Raw genomic sequence first — 26,275 nt, 5'->3', positions numbered from 1 at the left:
ATGTTCAGAGGTGATGGGAAGTGTTAGAGATGAAATGAGATATCAAAGAGAGAAAGAACATAAGCCATAAATATAATAAAATTCTTGAAAAATTGAAAATGTTCAGGTACGAAGTTGTAAAGCTTGCTTCAGAAAGAATTGAAACAAAAACAATTGCCTATATTTAAGTTAATTATTATTGAATTCCAGATCTTTTTTTCATACAAATGTAGCATTTTCTTCATACTTAAAAAAATGGTTTAATTATTTTTCACGGTTTCGAAGGAATTCTAGAATTATTCCTGAAACACGGCGCTCACCTTTCTTCGTCCATCGTTTTAGCTGTCTTATTCCACCAGGTCTTCATCTTATTGATGCTTTGACAACCTTTCCCTTTGCCTTGAGTCTCCTCTTCATGATTTCCCAATATTTCTCAATAAGACGGAACTGGGAGTAGTTGAGTAAGTTAAGATTTTTCGGAACAAACTGGACGCCTTTCTCTGCATACCATTCTTGAACGTTTCTGCTGTAATGAAAGCTTGCAAAATCTGGCCAAAACATCACGGGATGGTCGAGGGATCGAATGAACGGTGAAATTCATTTTTGGAGACACTCTTTTTGGTATAGGTTTCAACGCCATTGCCTTATTTGTAACTTTCGTGTCTTTGTCTAAGCTGCAAATGCCCTGCCAAATCATAAATTTGTCGGCAAAAAAACAAATTTAAATTTGGCTGGAACATTCCCCCGAGCCGTTGCCAAGTAAAACTTTTGACCTGGGATTTTCCCGAAGTCAGCCTTGACGAAGGTTTCATCGTCCATCAGAAGACACCCGTCGAACTTGGACGGCACTTGGTTGTACAGCTTCCAAGCACGGGTTTTTGCCACACTATTCTGTTTTATGGTCCGATTTGTCTGTTTGTCCGACAGATTGGAATTCCTCTTAATCGTCTTCAAAATCTTACCACGCAGTTTCCGGTCGTCAGTTCCACTCCGACGATTGGCTTGAGGCCCGAATTGTCGTCAATGTTTCCTTATACCGGTTGATAACGCGCCATACGGTATTTCTGGGCAATTTCAGTTGTTTAGCGTGCCTAGATGCAGACCAAAATAAATTTTCCAAAAAAAAACTGTAGGGGAGAGTGAGGATACTTGATCCCCTTTTCTTATTTTCACCATATCTTTTTGGAAAAAAATAGCAACTCGCCGTCTTTGACATTTTCTGACAGCTTGTAACTTCAAGTTTCTATGCTCCAAAAATTAGAACGATACTTGAACCCGTTGATGAACTAGAAGCATTTTCGTGGGAGTAAAAAAATTGCGATTTTTCTGAAGTTAGGGGAGACTTGATCCCCTATTGAAGGAGACTTGATCTTTTATTCAGGAAGCCCTAATCCTTGTATTAAAATCAAACAAAACCCCAAGATAGAATGTTAATTGACTATTTTGGTCATGTTTGTTCTCATTCACAATTTATAGCAGACATAAGAAGAAAATTCTATAACTTTGTCTCAACGCTAATAACATTGCATACTTAAAGGCGCTATTTTTTATAATTAGGAGAAAATTAATTATTTTTGCTCTTTTCTTCAGACAATTGTTTGATAAATATTAGTTTTTGGATAAATATTAGTAATTTCGTAATCAGCAATCATAACGATCAATTCAGAAGAAGAATATGCCGTTTGAAAGGGGGATCAATTGTACCCATAATCAACATTTTAGAAAACTTTTTCTGAAAAAAGTTGAGAGTTTTCCATTGCTTTGAAAATATGGCATTATGAAGTTCATTTTACGCTCGAACGATTGATGCATTGGAACAAATATTTTTTTCATAATTTTCCCATCTAAGGAATATTTTAAAGTGATGAAAAAAGATCTTCTAGTTATATTTTGAGAAATTTTTCAAACAAAGTTCAATTACTCAAACAATTATTTTAATAAAAAAATTTAAACTACAAGCATTGTTATTTTGCTCATTTTGGCACATTTTTCTAGAACATTTGATCTTTGTAAGACATTCCAGTTTCGATATAAAGCTAAGGAATCAAGTATCCCCAGGGATCAAGTATCCTCATTCTCCCCTACGGTTTTCAGAATGTCATACGTCATACGCCAAGAACTTCCAAATCAATTGGATTGGATCAATTGTTTCAATTCTAAAGGAAGCAAGCTAATAGGGAACATAAAAGTGAAATTTGCTCCTAATTGGTGTTTATAATGTTCATTTTACATAGTGCTTAGACATAACGGGACACCCTCTATGAGCAACTCAACTATTGACTGAGTTCCTAAAGGCTGCAGCCTTTCTTTCCAACACAAAGCCCTTTTATTTAATCCATTTTTTCCGGAAGAAAGGAGCAAAACTTCCATTACGCGGTAAGCACCGGTATGCGCCTATGAAGAATTGGACGTGACGAACGAAGGGTTGAAGAATTATTTAGACATTGTAACTTATAAAAATCCCGGCAAGCTAGCTCAGTAGCAAGAGACTCCTCGAACTGGGTCTCAGAGTCGGCTTACTACTGGGTAATCGGAGGACCTACGCGAACAAACTTTACACAAAATACTATCACAATTCTGCTACTTTGCTTTTATTAAAGACTTTTAGTGAGTGTGGTGTGGGTGTGGGTGTGGTATTAAATTGATGAGGACGTACCGGTACGATTTCTGCTGCTGTTTCTGCTGTTGCCGCTGCTGCTGAAGTTGCCTGGTTCCCCTTTCTCGCTCAAGCCGGCCTGTTGTTTTTGGCTAGATTGACGTTGTAAGTTCTTCCTTCCAGGTGGGAGTAAAGTTGGTCCACAGATTACTTTGGGTTCTGGGACACGTGACTAGGTGGTCTTTCTTCGAGTTAGCCTCCTGACTCGTAACGTTATTGGAGCGGAGTCAGGAGAATTACAGGCGTCTCCTCTCGTTGACGCGATCGGTTCGGCCCAGGATCTGGCCAGAGTGACCGAACCGAGAGAGGCCTCCTTTGCGGTTAGGGCTTAGCCCGAGGTATGTTCTCCTTAACGATTATGGCCCTCGAGCCAGAGAACTTAAAGGTCCTTCTACGATTAGACGTAGCAGATCTTAGACCTGCTAGGCCGACGCGTGTGCAGTCCTTGGACACTTCCAAGGAACCAACTGATAGGGTAAAAATAGCGGAATTACCCTACCAAGCCACTTCACAAACTTCGTTTTAAAAATAAAGTTTTGCTCCGATGATGTTGAGCACACGCACGCCTGAACTCGAATGACCCTCTCCTTCCGGATGTGGGTCTTTGACGCTTTTTTGCTATGCTTGGGCGAGGCGAAATATTTCAGGCGAGGCGAAATGTTCCAGGCAAGGGCGAGGCGAAACATCTATGTTCGCCTTCCAGGCGACGGCGAGGCGAACACCCACTTGCATCAACCTGTTCATACCACCCCTCACGAAAGTGTTATACAAAATTTATTTACATAATTTAATATAAATATTACATATTTACGATCAACAAAAAAAACTAAAATGGAAAAATAAATTAAAAACCGTGACAGCTTACAAATAAATTAAAACAAATTGCACCCGTTAAAAAACCAAAGATGCTTTGTAACTGAACGGTTACAACATGCTGTTAACTTGTTGATATTACCTAGTACATCTAGACGTCCCGAAGATTTCAGTTAGAAACTATGAAAATTAGATAAAGCATTGTTTTCACAGCAAACACGATCAAGAATATATTCCAGAATTAAGAAATTTTCAGAGTAATAGGATTACGTTTATGGCATAAATTTCTTGAAGATTGACATTTTTTTTTAATTTTTTACCTTGAAATTGCCCGCCACACTCCCCCACACCAAGAAACTCATTTGAGCCCCCTGGAAATGGACGCTTCTGTTCCCAGCATGTCGACAGCACAAAAACAATAACAAACGCGAACAAAACTGGGAAAACTGGGAACCATTTTTTTTCATGTAAGCTACACTGAACCCAAATTCACACTTAAAAAACACTAGAAGATTCACTTAAAAGTGAAAACGCAGTGAATTTCTTCCTTTCACGTGGCTCATGTACATTTCACTTGCCTCTCACTTAAGTTTTAAGTGACCGAATCAATATACACTAGCTCATCACTTGAGTTTTAAGTGACCGGCATTGAATGTCTTCGATGCTCACTTGAAATCCACTTGACCGGTCACTTAAGCCAATATTCACTTGCCCATCACTTAAAATTCAAGTGATTTTTTGCAAAGCGGATGTCAACAATGTCAGTATTGATTGTTTCATTGTTGTTTGGAAAAGAAACAACAGAGGTTTGTTTGAGTTGGTAGATGCAGAATTAAAGTAATTTATATGTTATTAAACAATGATGTTTTCCATAGGTCGACCGACAGAAACATCGTGTGATCCGGTTAACACGTTGCAGAGACCCTTTTTAAAGCAATCAGGTTTCGGATACGTTTTCCGATGATGATTTATTTTGAAAATATTCAAGTGCAATTAAAGTAAGTATCATGCAAAACAATAAATACTAGTTAAATTTATTTTATTTTTAAATTATTATTTCAGAAAAGATCAACCCGAATGTCTCGTCAAAGTGAGGAAGTCAAAGATTTTTCGAAGCCGAAAAATCTTTTTGAAGAAGAAAAAGTGACGTTTTTTACGTTGTATTTTTAATAAATAATTGTTTTGTAGAAACAAAGTTGATTAATGTTTGATATTCCGAAATTTCACCTAAAAACCACTACAATTGAAAGATATTAATGACCTGAGCAAACATTTGAAATTGACTTTGCCATTCACTTGAAATTCACTTGATCGCTCACTTAAGTGATTTCACTTGACCGGTCACTTAAAATTCACATGAATTTACGTATGGCGCAAATTCACTCCAGATGTCACTTACCTTTAAAGTGAAAATTATTTTCGGTGTAGATGCGAGAGAATGTACGAGAATAAATACTATATTAACGATTACATGTGACATGGCCGTAGGAACGGGGGGGGTTTTGGGGGTTAAACCCCCCCCCATGAGGGTCCAAAAGAGCAAGCGAGATATTCTACTCTACACTCAAAATTTACCGGTATCTGAACTTTTTGTTTACCGTGGTTGAATTAAAAGGAATCTTTCGATTGCTTTGATTCAACAATTCTGCTAAAGTTTTTCAAAATTTTCTCACTTGTTCATAGAATAAGGTTGTCAGATATTTTTCAGCACGTATCCGGGACGGACAAATCCGGGCTGTTTTATATTAAAACCTGCAAAATCCGGGTATTTGATTTCAAAATTGTCGACCAAATTAAGGCAAAACCGGGCAATTTTGGTCAAAACTAAGGAATTGCTCATCAAAAATCTAGAAAACAAAACTTAAAAAACCTTTCATGATAATTTTTTGAAACTTGCTGCAAAAATTTTGGACGCATAAATAAAAAAAAGTTACAACACCTTTTTTTAAAGTTTGATTACAGAATGACAATGAGAACCATGACAAAAACCGGGCTTTTCCAATGAAATCTGGGCAACCGGATCGGACCGGACTTTTCCCAAATTATATATTAAATATCAGGGCCAATCCAGTAAAAACCAGGCAATTTGGCAACCTGAACATAGAAATTCAGGTCTGAATATTGAATGTAAAATTAAATCCATTTTGGAGGTTCTGGTTCTATATTCCTATAACCAAAACCAGAATTGTATTTCTCCATATTTTCGTATTTCTGATTTTATATCAAGTTTAGGATTCTTGATTTTCAGTTCGAATAATCATAAGAAATTAGGAATGAAAAGCTGCTTTGAAATCCTTGTTCGAATTCGGTTTTGAATTTCATATCAAATTTGAATCATGTTTTTCAAAAATCAAATGCATTTTCAATCTTATATATAAAAATGGAGGCGTTTTCTTTGTAATAACATCACGTATGAACGGGCGGTCGGAATGAAGTGAAACTTGGTATCCGAGGGTTTTTGGGGCCAGAGATGGTTTGTATAATAGTTTCAAGAATCTCACTATTTATAGAAGGGGGGCTCCCATACAAAATCAAATTGAAACGGGACATAACTTGAACAATTTAAATGCGATTTTCATAAAAATTGGTTCACGAGATCGAAAAGACACAAGAAGTTGATTCATCATGCAGACTGCAATTGCTCGCTTTTAAAACGTGGGGCTCCCTTAAAAACATGTGAAAAAAATTTGAAAAAATATATACAACCCATACAATTCACATGGGATATTCATGAAATTGTGTACACATGCATGTTTTGATGTGGAAAAACAATCTATTTTACTAAATAACACATCCTACCAGAGGCTCCCATACAAAATCAACGTGAGTTATAACATAACTTAAACAATTGCCAAGCGATTTTGATTAAACGAGTCAGGCAGCCATGTTTTGACAGTAAAATATGATTTATTGTAATGAATAACACTTTCTCCATAAACACCCCCCCCCCCCCCCCCAACCCCCTATTTTTAACTAAAGGTGAGAGGAGGGGAGAGAAGTTTTATATAAATCTTATATGTGAAAATGAAGACGCTTCCTTCATATGAACGAGCGGTCAGAATTACATGAAATTTGGTTTATATTATAGTTTTAAGACTATCCGACATTAGTGGGAAGGAGCTCTCATATCAAATCATTATCAAACATGACACATCTCGAGCAATTTTCATGTAATTTTTATTAAAATTGGTTAACAATCAGGCTTTCATATAAAAAATGATTAGTTTTACTGAATGAAATAAAAAAAAATAAATTGAAATTTGTCACACATGCCAGTTTTGACATGATAATATGATTTATTGCATTGCGTGATTATTTTCCACTTAAGTAAAAAAAAAGGTCCTAGAAAAAATCAGCATCAAATCTGACAAAACTTAAAGCAATTTTTAAGAAAATTACATAACAAACAGTTTTTGACGATAACAGATTAACAATAACAAACAATATTAAATAGAACTTAACTCGAATGATTTCCAGGCAATTGTGAAGAGAACAACACCTCTTCCACTTTCTAAGGGAAAGAGATTCATACAAAACTAGCTGACCCGGTAGACCTCGTTCTACCATAAATGCAGTGATTGTCATCCATATAGTAAACCCAACTGCTTCTGAAGTGTAGACTAAATCGAAAATATTTTTAATACAGGAAATGTGTAAACTTATTTTAATGCTTCCTTATAAACTACGTTTTTTGTTTGATTGTCCGGTGCGTATATAAATAACGACGAAGGCTTTCCAACACGTGAACAGGCCACGTATAATTGGCCATGAGAAAAGCAGGGTAGCTCGAGATTAATTCCACAAACATCCAGAGTTTGGCCTTGTATATATATAAAAATGGAGGCGTTTTCTTTGTAACACCATCACGTTAAACGGTCGGTCGGAATGAAATGAAATTTGGTATCCGAGGGTTTTTTTTGGGTCGAAGATGATTTGTATAATAGTTTCAAGAATCTCACTTTTTATGGGAGGGTCCCCATTCAAAATCAACATAAAATGGGACACAAGCCTTACACTTTGGTTAAGAATTTCATAAAAATCGATTCGGGAGCTCGATGCAGTTAAGGACGTGTAGATGAAATAAAACATTTATGATTATTTATTTAAAGGTAAAACGAAGTTTACCGGGTCAGCTAGTATTTTGATAAAAGTTTTCTATAAGATAAGTTAACCACCGTTAATCGATTTTTGTAAACTTATTTTCGGCATATCGGTGAAATTTATATTCTTCAAAAAAGAATATCAGAATTGAAAATTGATAAAGATGGATAGAAAAGTGAGGAGAAAATTACAGATGTTGAAAAGATAATAGTTTTCCGAATATGGAAAAAAATGAAATTCATTTTATATTCAAATTCTAAGTTCTAAAACTTTATCTTAACGCAAAATTTAAACATTTAAAGCTTCTGAGTGGCGATCGAAAATTGAAAACCAGATTCTGATTCATCATTCGAAATTCACATTTTAATAGAATCATGAATGATTTGATTAAAACTCGTTTATTTGAAAGGGTGCCGTGCGCTATTCCGATGAAGAACCCTTAAATTCATGAATGAGGCCTCTAAGATTTGGCTCATGAAGTTCTGATCTGGAATTAAGATTCGGAAATCGTATTTTTTTTTTTGCATTCCGGAAATCGTATAGAAATTGGGAAACAGATTCAATGTTCAATTTTTGAATTCAGGTTAAGAATTCAAATTTAAAATTCAGAAAATGATTCAGCTTGTGAATGAGTTTTTCAATCAACATAAAATTGTTGAGAAATTCAAGAGAACACGAACTTAAAAATTTGCTTGTCAATTCAATTTCCAGATTTCAAAGTTTTTAATCAGAATAAGTTTGTACACACAATTCAGCTGAAAATCACAAATATAAAGTACAATTTGAGTTAATTTTCTAAGTTTTGATTCATGAAAAAAAAAATCCAAATTATATTAAAAAAAAATTATCCACAAGAATTTTAGTATAGAATTGATTCATTAAGAAAAATATTTCCTGTTTAAGAAACATGTAACTTATCTTCACCTAAAAAATCTGCACATTTTCTTTTACTTTTTCTGTTTATTGTTTAACATTATTAATATTGCAGCTTTTTTTTAAACCAAATTTCAAACTAAAATCATAAATCAAGCAAACTTGATTCGAAATTTTTTTATCTCTTACTGTTTTTTTTTTGGAAAATTTTATTTATTTTCATCAAAGGTTAGAATTTTGTAATTTGCAAAAGAGATTGGGCTTGTTTGATTTGAGTATAGAATAAGTTTTTTTTAAAGAAAAGAACTTATTCTATGCTCAAATCAAATAACTTTGATCTGTCAGTCTTTTAAAAAAAATCATAAATTTCAACCATTGATGAAAGCAAATTTTATATTTTGTTTCTAGAGGTATCATTAAAAAAAATTTAGTTCACCCTTTAGGCTAAGGACCACTTTTCTAAAGATACTTTATTTTAAGGTTTTATTAATGACACTTTACCATTCTTGTGGCATTCGTGTCTTCTCTTAAGTTATAATTTCATATAGTTACAAACATAACTTGTTTTATTTTTTTTATTCGTATTTTGTTAGACAAAAAATCATAGGTAAAAATTAGTCACCAAAACCCCCCCCATGAGTCGGTTCTTCCTACGGCCCTGCATGTGAATCTCAGTGGAAAAATATCCTTTTAAGAGATTCACAGAACAAAACAAAAATTTACTAGATTATGATTAACTTAAAATAAAGCTATACTAACATTAAACTAAGGCTGTCTTAAAGTTAAATTAAAAAAAAATAAGGTAAAAAAGAAAAAAAGAAAATTACGATTACTGATATGATGTTTGATAGTTATCGAACATTAATTCCTTTGAGATAGTGTTTCAATTTGGATTTAAAGGCAGGATTAATATCTTGTGAGAGGGAATTATGGCTATATCTCATGCAAACTGCATGCAGTTTTCGGGTTTAGAAAATGTAAATGAGAGAAGTCATGATTGTAAACATCGAGATCTTTACTGCTGACTGTTGTTAGAAGCGCATATCGCAGAAACTTGCACCTAATCATAGTTTCCTAATTCGTCTCCCATACGTAAGACAGTGCGCAGCGTCACGATCGACCATATCCATGCGTGTTGCGAACTCGACGAAACGATCTATGCTAGAACGACTCATATGGTACAGCCGAGAGCTGAGTTAGTAATGTTTCCGGTCAAAGTCTCAACTCACCCCACCTGATTCAACCCTGTTGTCCGAACTTTATGGGATGACGGATTAATTTTTTGACCGCGGGGCGCGCACTCCGATCTAAGTAAGCAGCTACTAGATAAGCTGCATACTTACCTATATTGAATTATACTGGAAGTCTATCTCTAGATTCTAAGTCTCGCCTTCAGCTGATTGCAGTTGATACTTTTTTTAACAATCCAAGTGTGCGTTCGAATTATTAACGTACAGCTGCTAGCTAGCTAGCAGACTCCATCTGAGCGAGTCTCGTCGAATCGAATCGATACTAGAAAGAAGGCGGCGGCAAATACTAGAACGTAAGTAATGTTGTGGTATACCTATCGAAAAAAATCACAGCCAACTGCCACCTAAACGACCAGTCTTCGGGCAGCAGTTGAGCTAGTTTGTCGTGTAGTACCTCGACCGGGTGCGTCTTTTCTGTCAGTTTTACCTTGAAGTCAGTCGCGCAAATATCTCGTTCCTTTCGGAAATTTACTGGCGCAAAGACCTTAGAGACCGAGTGCTGATCCGGTTCTATTCGAGAAATATAGTTCTGAAGGAGTTCGTTCAGCCTAGAAGACAAAAAAAACCTCCATGATGCAGCGTGTTCTGGTTCTGTTTTTGGCTGTGGCCTTCGGCCAGTTTGCCGTTCTTAAGTCCCAAACATCGAGGGTGAGTAGCTGGAAGAGAAGTGGGAAATTCTGTGGAAATAGGATCTGTTTGCTGACTTAACCACAAATGGCCACATGAATTTCCCGTTACAGATCCGCGTGGCCGTCTACTACGAGCACCTGTGCCCGGATAGCATCCGTTGGTTTAGCAATCAGCTGAGCCCGAACTACGCCGCGTTGGAACCAATCCTGGATATCGAATTCATTCCATTCGGCAAGGCTAGGGTGAGAAATTTTGAAAGTTGTTAACACTTTTTTTCATTATAAGTGGTTTGTTTAAAAGAATTTAAAACGCGTGAAATCGGTTTGCTCCAATCATCATAAACCGGTAGTGATTATTGGACGGAATATACGCTGAGCCACACGCTACTTTGTGCATTTTGTTACGTTTTGACACATTGAGGGCTAGACGGTGTTCAGACACTAACCTGAATGGGTCTGCTAAGGTGAGGACAACGTTAAGATCGTCACATAAAATCAAAGTGGAACCTACCATAAATAGTGTGAGAATTTTTGTTTGCTTTTGATTTACCTATTTGGAGGACCTTGGCCTGACATTCAATTCATAACTGCAGGCATGCCTGCTTACTGATTCAAAATAGAATCCCAATTTCAAGAGCTGAACATAAGACTGGGATTACACTTTTAAAAGTTGGTTGAAACATCAATATTTCCTCGTGAAGAACCAGAATATTTCATTTTGGATTTGAGCTTCTTGATACACGGGTCATTTTTACCTATATCGCGCCTAAAACATCAGTTTTCTTTCTAACTCATAGTCACAGGTCTTTATAAACGTCTTTAAGTATTGTTTGGTACTTCAGGAATTGGTTTGAAAAATATTTGTTTCGTAAACTGGGGGAACTTTGATCACTTTTTTCCATACCTTTTTAAATTTTTTTAAGAGGTCTTTTTCGAAACAACTGAAGGTTGTGGAACACTTGCTGTGGTGTAAAGATTAAAAAGCCTGATCGTTAATCGCAAAAGTTTCGAACTTCCCTATTACCTACAATTTTATGTTAATTCAAAACACGATTTCATGCTTCGGGGTAACTTTGATTCCTCAGCTGATTTTGAGCCCAATCTTTGTCATTTGGTCTTGTTGTCTCTTTTCTTCGGAATTCTCTGCTCAGATAGGTTTCAAATCATTCTTTGTACAGGCAAACTTTTGGAAGAACTGTGTAAATAAACCCTTTTGGGAAGAATTACAAATTATATCACAAAATAACTATAGTTAAACATAAAAAAATAGTGACTCAAAACTGAAAATTTAAACTCTCTCGTGAACTCAACCATTTCCTTCCAAATGCTTCCATTTCATCTGCAGAATTTTAGGCCTTCAAGAAAACATACATGTTTTAAGAAATTTGAAATTCCAAATTTAATAATTTCAAAACTTGTTGAATAAGAACCAAATATCATTTATTTGAAGCTAGATACATATATAAGGTAGCATCGTAGAAAACAATTTTTTAGCTCAGCTTGATTGACTACTCAAATCTACCCTCAATCATTGAACTCGAAATGTTTTATCAGCTGTGGATTTATTTCGACTCCTGGTCGTGCTTCGAAAGAAGTAGAAGTTCTCTCATAAGCTTACTCAGGGATGAATAAAAGTTCCGTGGAATTTTCTTGCATTTTTTCAGGACCCAACCTAATTTTAAACTCCTTAAAGTTCAGACAGTACCTACACATATTGAAGTGGTTGCAAAAATCCTAAGCCAATTTAGCAAATCTCTGTGCCGAAAATACGCTGAAAAGTGTACTTTACCAAAGATGATATGATTGAAAAAGCAATACTGGCATAAAGACTCGAATCCCAAGCAAAATTATGAATGACCACTACGTTCAAGCGAAACAAGAAAAACATTTAATGGGATTTTTCATCCTATTGGATAATTCATCCAAAAAAAACATAGTTGTAGGAGAAGGACCCTGAAATGTATTAAAAAAATAGTAAAAAAAAATCAAATATAATTTAAAATGATGTTTAACTTTCTCAGTACTATAATTCCTTTTCTTTATGTCAAAATTACTTTTTTGATCAAAGCGCACTTGGATGTCGAGTTGGATCGATCTAATATAGATAATAACACAAAACCAGAATAAACTGTGGTAATGTGAAAGCACTGGGAAAATTATGAACTCTCTTTCATGCTGAATTTCATTGAAACTGTCATGGTGAGTTTCAAATGACATTGATTAAAGGTAAACCAATAAATCCTTGAATAAGGGATTCCAAAAGGATATTGGATACTAATCAATCTATCGAATTTGAAAACGAAGGACGTCATTTCGCATCGAAGAAATTACTAGTATATCTACGACAATAGTGAGAATCGAATTCACTGCAACATCTCATCTCGGCTTGCCAGTCCGATATCTTACCCAGTGCACCATCTGAGTCGGTTAGCAAATGAATGTTTATTATCATAGTCTTTCTGCCACCGCCGATTACCAAAAAACGCACTGATCTGGCCCTATGCCGTTTGGTCGATGTTTTTTTTTGTTCTTCTTTGTCTTGGATGAGAATGGGAGGGAATGGGAAACTAAAGACTGTTTTCTATTGCCGGCCGTTTTCTATATAAACCGACACACACACAGCTCATCTTGGCTGTTGGTTTTCTATCGTTCGGTTGAAAACAAAGCCTTTTTTTTCTAATGCCGGTTTACATACACACACATACACACATCCATCCTGCTTTGTCTTGTGATAGGATATGGGATATGTTTTATTTGGTTTCTTTCAGACATATGCAATGCGGTTGCGCTGGGAGAACAATGCCAGTTATTAGAAAGCTGCTCCGGCATAGAATCTTATACCGATTATTTCACCTCCAAGGAAGTTCATTATTGGAGTAGCGTCTGATTTGTCGGTCTACCTACTAAATAAAAACAAACAACATAGTTTGATTTTGTTCCAGTTTCTTTGTTTGACAATTCGAAGTTTGTACAAAGAATCAAACCTACTGGTTCGATATTTGCATTTTTTTAAACATTAAGTAACTATCAAAGTCTTTTTGACCAGCTTGAAAAATAGTAAAACTCATTTGGTGCCGTTTTTTCATCTTTTAAAAGTTTTCTCTGAGTTTTGAATGTTTTTAGCTATAGCGCAAGTTTAAATTGTCGTACTTTTTAGTTCACAATATTTTTTTTAATTTAAATTTTAAAAATTTACATAAAAAAAAACTTTAATACTACCGATCAAAATGGCTTGGTTGTTCCCAAGCAAGCGTATTTTGCGCTCAAGGCCTAATTGAAAAACCCGAAAAAATAAACATAATCAAAAGTGCTGTAACAAGTAATTTATGGTTTTCAAGAAAGTTAACCATTTATCAAAAACTTTCAGTTTAACCATCTAAACAATATTTCACAGCATGCCAGAAAAGTGTACAAGTCTTAAAATAGATTTTAGACATTTCCAAAAGTTAACCCCTCAAAAATTAGCGCTTATTGAAACATACCCAAATTACTCAAAAGCAGCTGCTAAATTTTTTGACCCTCGAAACAATGTTTTCTGATATTTGTTTTCAGACAGTTGTTTGGTTACATGCTGCTGACTAGACTAGTTCACTTTTCGGTTTTTTTCGCAGATCAAAGCCGGACTCATATGGGTTGTTCCTCATGCATTTTCAAGTATTTCTGTCAAATTTGAGATCTTTTGAACTAAACTCTGTTCTGCGCAATGAATTTTTGTGAAAAAAGACCATTTTTCTTGAAAATATTCTTATGAGAGTTCTAGCAAGCCACTGTTAATATTAAACGATAATTTTATGATGCACGGTGGTTGATATTATAACCATTTTTATGAATCTGTACTAGATAATCGTTCAAAATAAACCGAAAAAATTTAAAAAATCATAAACTACCAACTTGTACAGAAATTTTATTTACAAGTAGAGAGTTAAAAATCTGTAGTAAATCAGAAAAAAATTTGTTTCACAAAATCTTTTTTTGTAAAGCTAGCCCTTTTTATTACCTTTCTATTGATGCAAAAAATATACAAATTGGTTGTATAGCGGTCAAGTTATTTAAAAATGTTTGCAACAAATTTGATTTGATAGAATATTTTTCATTCAAGTTTGCTTCTCACCAACTTGTGCACAAGAAAGGATATTTTATTCAATCAAGTACCCCATGACGGGGCCAGGAGTTAAAAAAGCGCGCGCTTTGATCAAGTTGTAAGCAAGTCCTCTTGATGCCACGTTTTTCATGTTGCATGAAGCTAAAACTTGAATAGGAACATAAATGTGATTTAAAAACTGGTGCATAAATATTTGAATAACTTTGCTCCTATTCTAGCGATAATTACATTTTAAGCATCAAATGAATGGTAATAAACAGGGCTATCTTATTAAAAAAAGATTATGTGAAACATATTTTTTTCTGATTTACTACAGATTTTTAACTCTCAACTTGTAAGTAAAATTTAAGTACAAGTTGGTAGTTTATGATTTTTTGAATTTGTTCGGTTTGTTTTGAACGATTACCTAGAACAGATTCATAAAAATGGTTATAATATCAACCACCATGCATCATAAAATTATCGTTTAATATTAACAGTGGCTTGCTAAAACCCGCATAAGAATATTTTCAAGAAAAATGGTCTTTTTTCACAAAAACTCATTGCGCAGAACAGAGTTTGGTTCAAAAGATCTCAAATTTGGCAGAAATACTTGAAAATGCATGAGGAACAACCCATATGAGTCCGGCTTTGATCTGCGAAAAAAACCGAAAAGTGAACTAGTCTACTGCTGACGGATTAATGATAAATTTCATTAAAAAATATAATTTTCTTTTTAAATAATAAATTTAAGTTTAGGTTAGTTCAAAGCCGGAATCTGAATTGAACTTCGATTAGCAAACCTTTCATCTCTGACGTTTCCAGTTTATTCCGATGGATATGATCAAAATACCGTAGAGAAAAAAACCATGCAGATCGTAGTTTTTACGTTGGCGTGACATTAGCTGTTGTTGCTGTGGTGTGGTGGGTCTAATTGAAGAATAAAATTCAGGAAAATCATTTAAAAAAATGGGTTAATTACATTAATTATTTTATTTCTGCAAATTCAATTTTTTTTACAAATCATGTGACTTTGGCAGCTCGCCTTTCACCATTCTATAGTTCATTGCTCGATTGATCTCCTGATGAACAGGTTCTTCGAAAGTATGATTGTATTTGTTTGCTGTTAGATGCGTCTAGTTTTACCCTTTCATTTCCTGATGTTTTAATATTCCGTTAAAAATGTTTCTAAATTGTTGGGAATTAGAAGTGTATTCGACAAAAAACGTAACACTTTGTTTTGTGAATAACTTTTGAATACTGGAATGGAATGATGGAATGGACATTGGATGGAAATTGCTAAAATTTTCAGTTAGGCTAGCTAATGTAATGTGTACGTGCAAAATTTAGTAACAATCAGTCTAGTGTTTTTTGAGATAGCGTCCAATACAGTAGCTCATTGACAAAATTTTTCTGATTGATTCGTCTAGCTGCCCACCGGTAAAATAAACAAAATAAGGTGGTCAACTCGTGCGCAAAATGTTTGGACCGCTAGCGGAGGTAAATTTTGAAAAATTTCTTAATGAACAGTAAAACGAACTCCAGCGGGCACCTAGCAGGTTTCCAGCCATAAACTTTTCGTTGACAAGTCACGCCTTGATGTTCCGGAGATAAAATAAGAGAAAAAATTGAAAATATTAATGTATAGGTTTATAGTACTTGATGAGGCTGAGGATCTAGCTACATTTCAATCTGTGTTTCATAACGATTGACACGATGAATGGCTAAAAAATAAGACTGCCTCCAAATGTGACAGTTTTCGCAGTGTAGCATTTAAATGGGTCCCACAAAGTTTATACTCTGTTTCGACTGGATCTGGAATCTTGCCATTACGCAAAAACTGTAGTGGAGTGATGAAAAGTCAAATATATTGTTTTTGTGTTGAAGGAGGCAAACGGCTAAATAAGTGATTAATTTTATCGAATTCAAAATTGAGAGGTATTTTTAAGGTAAAGCTTCTTGAAACAAAAAACTTTATCAAAAATAGCCTTGATTTGATAAAAAGGGTGGATACTAGAGTGCCCCAAATGACCTGACTTTTGAAAATCTTATGCGCTGCAGGCTAATATTGATCCTAGGCCTAGTACAAGATCTCATGCCAAATTTGGGCCAGATCGGATCGCGGGAAGGGGTCGCTCAACGAGCCTGAAGTTTTTATGGAATTTGGAGATATTTTGTTCGGGAGAAACATGAAAAACCAGTTTTTCATGAATAACTTTTCTTCCCGTCGGCCGATTTCATTATGGATGGAGCATGTGCTGCACAAACATTAAAGTCGAAAAACTTCTTCATTGGACGCAATTTCGGAAACCACTCGACAGAACGTCACACAAATTTTCAGATTACATTTAGCAGCTTCACTGACAATTTTATCAATTTTCATCCATGTATTCAAAAGTTATTCTCAAAACGAAGTTTTTTGTTTTTTTCGAACACACTCCTTATTACATTTAGGAAAAAATATCTTGAAAATATGTTATATTGATTCTTAAAAATACTTTAAAAATAGCATATGTTTAATGCTACAAATTGTTTGAAAAAAAAAAACAAAAAAACTTATTTCTACTTCAGTCTTAAATGTGCTTAAATTATATGATTGACCTTGTGACAAAAAAAGTAAGGTTTCAATAGTCAATTATTTTAATTTAGAATATTTATGTATAATAACAAAAATTTGAATAATAGGTATTTTCAAATTGAAATGGAATTATGTAAATTGAGAGCTGTGAATCATAAAAAGAAGCAGCTTCGACGGAAATAAAATTCTTATTCCTTATCTTGGAAAGAACTTGCATTTCCACTAAATGTTTTCAAATTACATCATGCTTCCAGTTCGCAGTTTTCTTAAAACTAGCAAGCAATCAACATATTTAGGTGACGTAAGTTTGGTGTCTGTTGCATTTTTTTTCCTAGGATTTAACTGTTGCGAGTTATTCATCCTAAACATATGTAGAAATATGTGTCTGTTGTTTGGAAACAAATATGGTGGATACCAGTAGCTTAAGTGATTCTTCAATCGATTCAAAACGGTTGTTCATCAACCGATATTCAATGACATGATATTATAGAGTTTTTTATATGTAGGTACACACAACAAGCAATTTCTAAAAGTTCAGATTTGAAAAAGTTGATCAGAAGACACAAACAACCATTTATTTAAATGCTCAGAACTATTCTACAGTGTTGCCAAAAACACTTAAGATGTTTATTAAATTTGTTTAAAAATTTTTCCAACTTTCTTCCAAACAAAGTTGACCCAACTGTTCACAGCTCGTAGATTTTTGTTGATACTTTAGATTTACGAGTTTAATTACCCCATTTTGCTATCGTAAACAGTGCAAAATCATTCTACGCCAATCGGCGTGTTTGACGTAATCGAAACGAGACGGTGTCAGAAACACCAAATCATTTCATGATAGCTTCCTGATTTGAACCCGCCGCTTTGACATGTGTAAAGATATTGAACACATATTGCAATCTTATCACCGAAACGACAACCTAAAAGATTGTCTTTTGGAAGAGGCAAAAGAAATGACAGCACAGAAATTTGCATCACGAATTGAAGGTATTTTAAGATTGACTTGACCTACCTTATTAAACACCTTTAAACGTCATTGAGCCAATTTGTCCTATTTAGTGTTTTCTTTTGTTTAAAATTTATATTTTAAGTTTTGGAGTTTTTCTACTTCCATTTTTCACTATTCAGTTTTCAGATTCAGTTTTCTGTTTCAGTTTTCAGTTTCAGTTTTCAGTTTCAGTTTTCAGTTTCAGTTTTCAGTTTCAGTTTTCAGTTTCAGTTTTCAGTTTCAGTTTTCAGTTTCAGTTTTCAGTTTCAGTTTTCAGTTTCAGTTTTCAGTTTCAGTTTTCAGTTTCAGTTTTCAGTTTCAGTTTTCAGTTTCAGTTTTCAGTTTCAGTTTTCAGTTTCAGTTTTCAGTTTCAGTTTTCAGTTTCAGTTTTCAGTTTTCAGTTTCAGTTTTCAGTTTTCAGTTTCAGTTTTCAGTTTCAGTTTTCAGTTTCAGTTTTCAGTTTCAGTTTTCAGTTTCAGTTTTCAGTTTCAGTTTTCAGTTTCAGTTTTCAGTTTCAGTTTTCAGTTTCAGTTTCAGTTTCAGTTTCAGTTTTCAGTTTTCAGTTTCAGTTTTCAGTTTTCAGTTTCAGTTTTCAGTTTTCAGTTTTCAGTTTTCAGTTTCAGTTTCAGTTTTCAGTTTCAGTTTTCAGTTTCAGTTTTCAGTTTCAGTTTTCAGTTTCAGTTTTCAGTTTCAGTTTTCAGTTTCAGTTTTCAGTTTCAGTTTTCAGTTTCAGTTTTCAGTTTCAGTTTTCAGTTTCAGTTTTCAGTTTCAGTTTTCAGTTTCAGTTTTCAGTTTCAGTTTTCAGTTTCAGTTTTTAGTTTCAGTTTTCAGTTTCAGTTTTCAGTTTCAGTTTGGGTTTCATTTTTTTTTTTTTTTTTAATTTTTATCATTTTCAGAGCATCAACGGTGGCGAATCCTTCGAATGTCAGCATGGTCCGCTGGAATGTGAAGGAAACCGGATCCAGTCGTGCGTGTTGAACCAGCTGAACAGCCAGGATGCTCAAGTGAGCTACACCACCTGCCAGATGCATTTCCTTGCCGATCCACGAGGATGGGAGGTAAATTTGAAACTTATTTTTAAAAAAAATAGCGGTTGTAAGGTTTCTAAACCTTCGGGGGATTGAACTTTGTCCAATCGATTGTTTCCAAGTTGAACTCCCGCTCGATACAGATCGATTAATCTTCGGTTATCGAAGCATTAAAGATTAAAGAGTGGACTTACCAAATCGTAATCGGATTTGGTTGCCACGTTCAGATTAGCCCTGTCTTATTTGACGTAATCCGTTTCTTTTTTCCCTAATTCCAAAAGTGTGCCTTCCGATCGGGCGTAGATTTGACGGTCCTGCAAAATTGCGTCGATGGGTCGCTCGGAACGCAGCTGCAGCTGGAGGCGGAAAGGCGCACCCAACTGATTGCGCCGGCCTTCGTACCGACGATGGTTTTCAATGGCGTAAGATATCCTGATAAGACACTTATCTCTCCATCAAATCAGTCACAACAATAATATTTGAAATATTTTTAGCAATTCAACCAAAATCTGCAGGATCGAGCCTTCAACAACTTCCTGGAGGTGATGTGTGACCTGAGCAATAATGCTGTCAGTGCTTGTTAGGGACAATCCAGAATGGGTAGCCCCAGATAATATGCTCTTATAATCTACCGGTGCAAACATCAATGACACTCGACCGACTGTTTAAAGGTCATTAGTTGAGACTTGATTAAAACATGTATAAGAATAATTATAAATCATTTTTATATAGCTTCGAAAATCCTTTAGAGAACGCTTTTAAGGTTGAAACGTATCAATTCGTTAGGGCTAGAAAGCTACTACGAACGTTTTGATTGCCCGGCTGGGCGTTCACTAATGGTCTCCAGGAGTTATCGATTTTGGTGGGACTTTCTTCCCAAACTCTGCTGCACGAGTGGAACTATTGCGACTAGTAAATATACGAATAGAAAATTATGAACTTTGTGATTGTAATCTTATTATTTGAACTGAATACTGAAATTTACTTTAGGGGAACATCGATTTAGAAAATAGAACACAACAACTGGATTTTGATGGTGGACCATACATTATTAGGGGAGAGTGGGGATACTTGATCCCCTTTTCTTATTTTCACCATATCTTTTTGGAAAAATTTAGCAACTCGCCGTCTTTGACATTTTCTTACAGCTTGTAACTTCAAGTTTCTATGCTCCGAAAAATAGAACGATACTTGAACCCGTTGATGAACTAGAAGCATTTCCGTGGGAGTAAAAAAAATGCGATTTTTCTGAAGTTAGGGGAGACTTGATCCCCTATTGAAGGATACTTGATTTTTTATTCAGGAAGCCCTAATCCTTGTATAAAAATCAAACAAAACCTCAAGATAGAATGTTAATTGACTATTTTGGTCATGTTTGATCTCATTTCACAACTTATAGCAGACATAAGAAGAAAATTCTATAACTTTGTCTCAACGCTAATAAAATTGCATACTTAAAGGCGCTATTTTTTATAATTAAGAGAAAATTAATTATTTTTGCTATTTTCTTTAGAAAATTGTTTGATAAATATTAGTTTTTGGATAAATAATAGTAATTTCGTAATCAGCAATCATAACGATCAATTCAGAAGAAGAATATGCCGTTTGGAAGGGGGATCAATTGTACCCAATTCTAAGGGATCAAGTGTACCCATAATCAACATTTTAGAAAACTTTTTCTGAAAAAAGTTGAGAGTTTTCCATTGCTTTGAAAATATGGCATTATGAAGTTCATTTTACGCTCGAACGATTGATACATTGGAACAAATATTTTTTTCATAATTTTCCCATGTAAGGAACATTTTAAAGTGATGAAAAAAGATCTTTAAGTTACATTTTGTGAAATTTTTCAAACAAAGTTCAATTACTCAAACAATTATTTTGTTAAAAATTTTTGAACTACAAGCATTGTTATTTTGCTCATTTTGGCACATTTTTCTAGAACATTTGATCTTTGTAAGACATTCCAGTTTCGAGATATAGCTAAGGAATCAAGTATCCCCAGGGATCAAGTATCCTCATTCTCCCCTAAAGTTTTATTGAAACGTTTTCCTTTTGCTTTTCAAGGGAAGCAATTATCCCATCACTTTCGGTTTTTGTTTTTAGGTTTCGAATTGGAGAACGAATTGTTATAAAAAAGGTAAGTACTTGCGCATTTTGTTGATTTTATTTGCAGGTTGCTGGTACACTCGATGCGGCCGTGATGCTCGGTGGTCGACTCGTTGGGGGACTTGTAGTAGGCGGATGATGGCAGGTAAGGCTACGACGACGGTTGTTGACCAGGATGGTATTTCTACGGTAAGTACGGTGCAATTCTTTGGGAATAGGACAGGTCTTTGTTGACGGAGACCTGGGATGCTTTTTGTAGGCTGAACAGCACGAGGTCTATGTTGACGGAGACCTCTGTTGTTCGCTAAACGGATCTATGTTGACGGAGATCCGTGAGGTTTTTCTTGGATGCTAGGCACGAGGTCTTTGTTGACGGAGACCTGTGATCGTTCTGTCCGGTGCCAAGAATCAGGCCTGTGTTGGCGGAGAACAATGATGCTCGGCAATGTTCGGGAGCGATATCCCAGAGCACTTTTACCACACGTGTGTTGTAACCGTTTTTTTGGATGGTAGCTTGTTCGGTCGGAATGGCGGGTTTTTCGTAAGTGCCTTCCTTCACAATATTCCCCGATATGTATTGCACAGGGGGTCGCTTGACCTTTTCACACACTCGCGGGTAAACTGGGGTAAACTTTTTGCCGTTTCTTTGGTGTTACGGACTCAAAAAGAATTTTAGACGTCGCTTAAATCGCGCACCCGAACTGAACGATCGTTTTCCAAGAAGAGGCCTCATGTACCGCCCGGGGTCCTATATATATCATTCGACCCATCTTCCATCTCCTTCATTTCCGCCCTAAATCTTGTCCCCATCGTTGACACGCCTTCCCGGTGACAGGAGCAGTACAATTTTTGTTTTATGGTTGGTGTCAATATGATTTTCAATTCTATGTTTTTATTTTTCAATTTTTATAGCACATTCAAATTTGAAATTTTGAATGGCGATGTTCCCTTCTTGGAATAGTAATTATATTTTTTTTTATTTTTTTTTTTTTTTGACAAATAATTCAATAATTGTTTTTTTTTCCTAAGTAATAAATTTTTATAAATAAATAAACATCTAAATATGAACAAAACTAACAAATATACAAATAAATAAATAAATAAATAACGGAAAACAAACTAACTAATGGTGACACCAACCCGAGGCTACTAAACGCAAAATACGACATAACTCAAACACTTTACAGTGAAGTTTAATGTTGTAATCTGGGTTTAGGAATTTAAGGACAATCTTACAAAAAAAATTAACAATAGTTTTTTTTACATCAATCCAGTTGACCCAAGCAGCAGAGTTTTAATTGTAAACAGCAGAAGGCTGGTTACAAGGTATGCAAGCGGACTAATATTAAAATGTGTATTAAAGAATTGAGATACTGGATTGAATTAAGGAGTGTATCGAAAACTAACTATAAACATATTTTGCCTTCTACTTACTAACGCGTGGACGCGCACAACTGTGCTCACCTGCATGTAGCATCTTGATCTGTCAAGAGTAAACCAGCGCTTTGTTTACGTTTGAAACATTCGTTTCTCCCAAAATGTCGCGAATTAAAAAAGAAGTTAAAATTCGTGAGTTGGACACTTGGATGCGAGAGAAGGGCATCTTGATGAATGAGGTGGCGAAACGTTTCAGCATTCATCCAGCGAGCGTTAAATCCATCATCCACAAGTTCGGAGAACACTATATGTTCGATGATTTGCCAGGAAGAGGCAGAACACCAGGACCATCTGACCCAAATCTGGACCGGAAGGTAATCACCTCATCAACCGTAATCGATCGATGTCCTTACGGGATTTGGCGACAAAAGTTGGGACATCGATCGGAATGGTACAACGGATCAAGAAGCGGAACAACCTGCTGACATAAAGGGTGATACGGTCAAAATTTGGTGAACATCAACTTGACGTATTTCTTTCAATTTTGCATTTAAAAAACCTGAACACCCCTCATTTTGAAGGTGTGTGTGTGTGTGTGTCTGTCTGTCTGTGTCTGTTTGTGTGTGTGTGTGTGTGTGTGTGTGTGTGTGTGTGTGTGTGTGTGTGTGTGTGTGTGTGTGTGTGTGTGTGTGTGTGTGTGTGTGTGTGTGTGTGTGTGTGTGTGTGTGTGTGTGTGTGTGTTTTTTTTTTTTTTTTTGGTTACCCAGGTGGTACATTCGAAGAAGGAATTTTACGAATTGTTCCCAATGCACGTCGAGTGCCGTGTCTACATGGGAACAATGGGTCAACTCGTTATATACTCATCCGTATATACATATGCCCTAAACTCCACCTGGGGCGTCAGACTAATTCCCAAACCGGTACCTGTCCTAAGGCAATACTTCGGTAAGGGGGTGTCTAATTCACGCATAGCGCTACTTTCGCAACACTCGCCAAGAAGTTCATATTTTAATTAAATATCATCCTGACCGCCCAACATCATCTTCACGTTGTGGTCCCATCGGCTACGCTGATTGTTTTGCGTAGTTCATTCCATAGCTTTGGACTCTTTAAGCTTAGTAAAGTTAACCTACGTTATCCTACGTCGATTGCAATTTGCGTCAGTCTCCAACTCCTTTGCAAAGCAGCCATTATCCGGGCGAGCCCATCACTGACTGCCTGCCATGTGTTAATGTCATCACACATCTTCTGCAACATGTTGTCCGCTGTCGTTTCTGGTCCGCAGGCGGCGAATATGTTGGCACGTTCCTCTTCAAATCTTGGACAATAGAATACCACGTGTTCGGGTGTCTCGTCCACGTCACCGCATGTTAGGCAGACCGGCGAGGCCGCATGTCCGAACCTGTGGTGATACTTCATGAAGCATCCATGACCAGTCAGGAATTGCGTCATGTAGAAATCCACTTCGCCATGCTTTCTCTCCATCCACTCTTTGATGTTTGGGATCAAACGATGGGTCCACCTCCCTTTTTCCGAGCTGTCCCACAGCTGCTGCCAGTTAGCCATGGAGCTATCTTTGGCTCGTGTTCTCACGTTTTGCATGCCTCTATTTTCGTAGCAATATGAGTCCTCCACCAACAAAACCGAGATGGGCATGACTCCCGCTACAACGCATGCAGCCTCCGACGAAACGGTGCGGTATGCACTGATGACCCGCAAATTCATTCGCCTCTGTACACTGTTCAGCTTCTGCTGGTTACACTGAATGTTAAGACCAGATTTCCAGGCCGCCCCTCCATATCGAAGGATTGACGAAACTACACTCGAAATTATCCTTCGCTGACTACTTCGGATCCCCGAGTTGTTCGCCATTATCCTCGTGAGTGCGGCCGTTGCTGTTGCCGCCTTCTTGCATACATACTCAACGTGGTTTTTAAAGCTGAGCCGGTCGTCGATCATCACACCCAAATATTTAAGCTCACGCTTTGATTCGATAGTGCATGATCCAACTGTAATCCTGCCTGTTTGCGGTGAAATCAGGTTTGATATCAGGACCATCTCGGTTTTGTGGTGAGCCAACTGCAAACTTTTGGAGTGCATCCAGCTCTCTACCGCATCCAGCGATGGAAAAAAATCGCTTCTAGCGATAATTGAATACATACAAACCTCGTCTACGATGCATTGACATCGTTGCCTGTCGACGACACTCACATACTCCTCTCACAATTGCAAACAGACCTCTGTGAGAAACGAGTTACGAGTATCTCAAAATAGCACCATCTAAATACTATCCGTGTTGGTTCAGACTTTATGCTCTCCTTCTTACCATATTTCTCTTGTAGTGTGCGCTGACCACAAGATGTGGATCTCAAAGTGCACAACTGGGTATAAAGAGTTTATCGGAAAATGTACATCTGACGAACAGAAGCGATCCTATCATAATCATTTCGTCAAAGATGATGATTTTCTTACTAATAAGCAGGGATGCCTAGAGCGACATTCATCAGTACGAAAACGACTGTCAAAATGGTCAGATTTTAAATTGCGACACATCAATAGAAAGCTCTGTACATGATGGGAATTTATGGGAAAAGTGGTTTGGAGCCATCTGGTCCTGGCCACGGCCAATCTGGCCGGTTCCGGAATCCGAAAAATCAAAATGAACAGATTTTAACTTGCGACACATGAATAGAAAGCTCTTGATCTGTACATGATGGGAATTGATAAGAAAAGTGGTTCGAGGCCATCTGATCCTGGCCACGACCAATCTGGCCGGTTCCGGAATCCGAAAAATCAAAAAGATCATTTTTCAACTTGCGACACATCAATTGAAACCTTTTGCCCTGCAAATGATGGGAATTGATAGAAAAAGTGGTTCGGAGCCATCTGGTCCTGGCCATGGTCAATCTTGCCGGTTCCGGAATCCAAAAAATCAAAATGATCAGATTTGAACTTGCGACACACGAGTAGAAAGCTCTTAACCTGTACATGATGGGAATTGATGGGAAAAGTGGTTCAGGGCCATCTGGGCCTGGCCACGACCAATCTGGCCAGTTCCGGAATCCAAAAAATCTTAATGATCAGATTTTAACTTGCGACACATGAATAGAAAGCTCTTGAGTTTTGCATGGTTAATATATATATATATATATGGTAATATATGGTAAACCTGCCTGCGCAGTCTGATGAAACTACAGCTTAGCGTTTTTACACTCGTATGCACTTTCGGAAGACTATAAATGTTTCAATGCATTTTATTAACTTCCCACAAATTTTAACTAAAATCAATCAAAACTGAGGCAGAATGCCTGCCAGACCACGTGTTTTTTGCTCAAATTTAGAATGCTGTTACCCTTTGAGAAAAGTTTCTGGTTCCCAAATTACAATAAGAATGCATAATTATATTGAATTTCGTTTTTTTCCAAGTTTAAAAGGTGCACCAATAATTGATTCGAAAAATTCAAGAAATTGAATTTCGTCGCCTATATGAAAGCGTTTTACCTGAAAGGATATAAAAAAGTGTGTTTTGAAAAGCGAAATTCTCGATAAGTTTTGCAATATTAAATGATTTTTTTTTTTCCAAAATATATAAAGTTTGTTAAAACACAATGAAAATGCTATAAAACATTTGATGTTTCAATTTTAACTTTCCATATAATCATTGTTCCATTTCTATTCATGTGTCGCAAGTTAAAATCTGATCATTTTGATTTTTCGGATTCCGGAACTGGCCAGATTGGCCGTGGCCAGGACCAGATGGCCCCGAACCACTTTTTCTATCAATTCCCATCATAGGTCAAGAGCTTTCTATTG

At 36.1% G+C, this 26,275-nt stretch overlaps 1 protein-coding gene across 1 annotated transcript; it reads left to right on the top strand.

Annotated features, from left to right (window-relative positions):
- Nucleotides 1-9,968: 9,968 nt before the first annotated feature.
- Nucleotides 9,969-19,674, top strand: LOC129757813 (gamma-interferon-inducible lysosomal thiol reductase). Its single transcript, XM_055755128.1, has 5 exons — nucleotides 9,969-10,320; nucleotides 10,413-10,544; nucleotides 18,845-19,006; nucleotides 19,258-19,398; nucleotides 19,471-19,674. The coding sequence occupies exons 1-5, from the start codon at nucleotides 10,243-10,245 to the stop codon at nucleotides 19,558-19,560; spliced, it is 603 nt and encodes a 200-aa protein (XP_055611103.1). The 5' UTR covers nucleotides 9,969-10,242; the 3' UTR covers nucleotides 19,561-19,674.
- The last annotated feature ends 6,601 nt before the right edge of the window (nucleotides 19,675-26,275 follow it).

Source organism: Uranotaenia lowii, chromosome 3 (genome assembly GCF_029784155.1).
Source record: "Uranotaenia lowii strain MFRU-FL chromosome 3, ASM2978415v1, whole genome shotgun sequence".
NCBI lineage: Eukaryota > Metazoa > Arthropoda > Insecta > Diptera > Culicidae > Uranotaenia > Uranotaenia lowii.
Note: the sequence above shows the minus strand (reverse complement) of the source record. Positions and strands in the feature narration are given on the sequence as shown.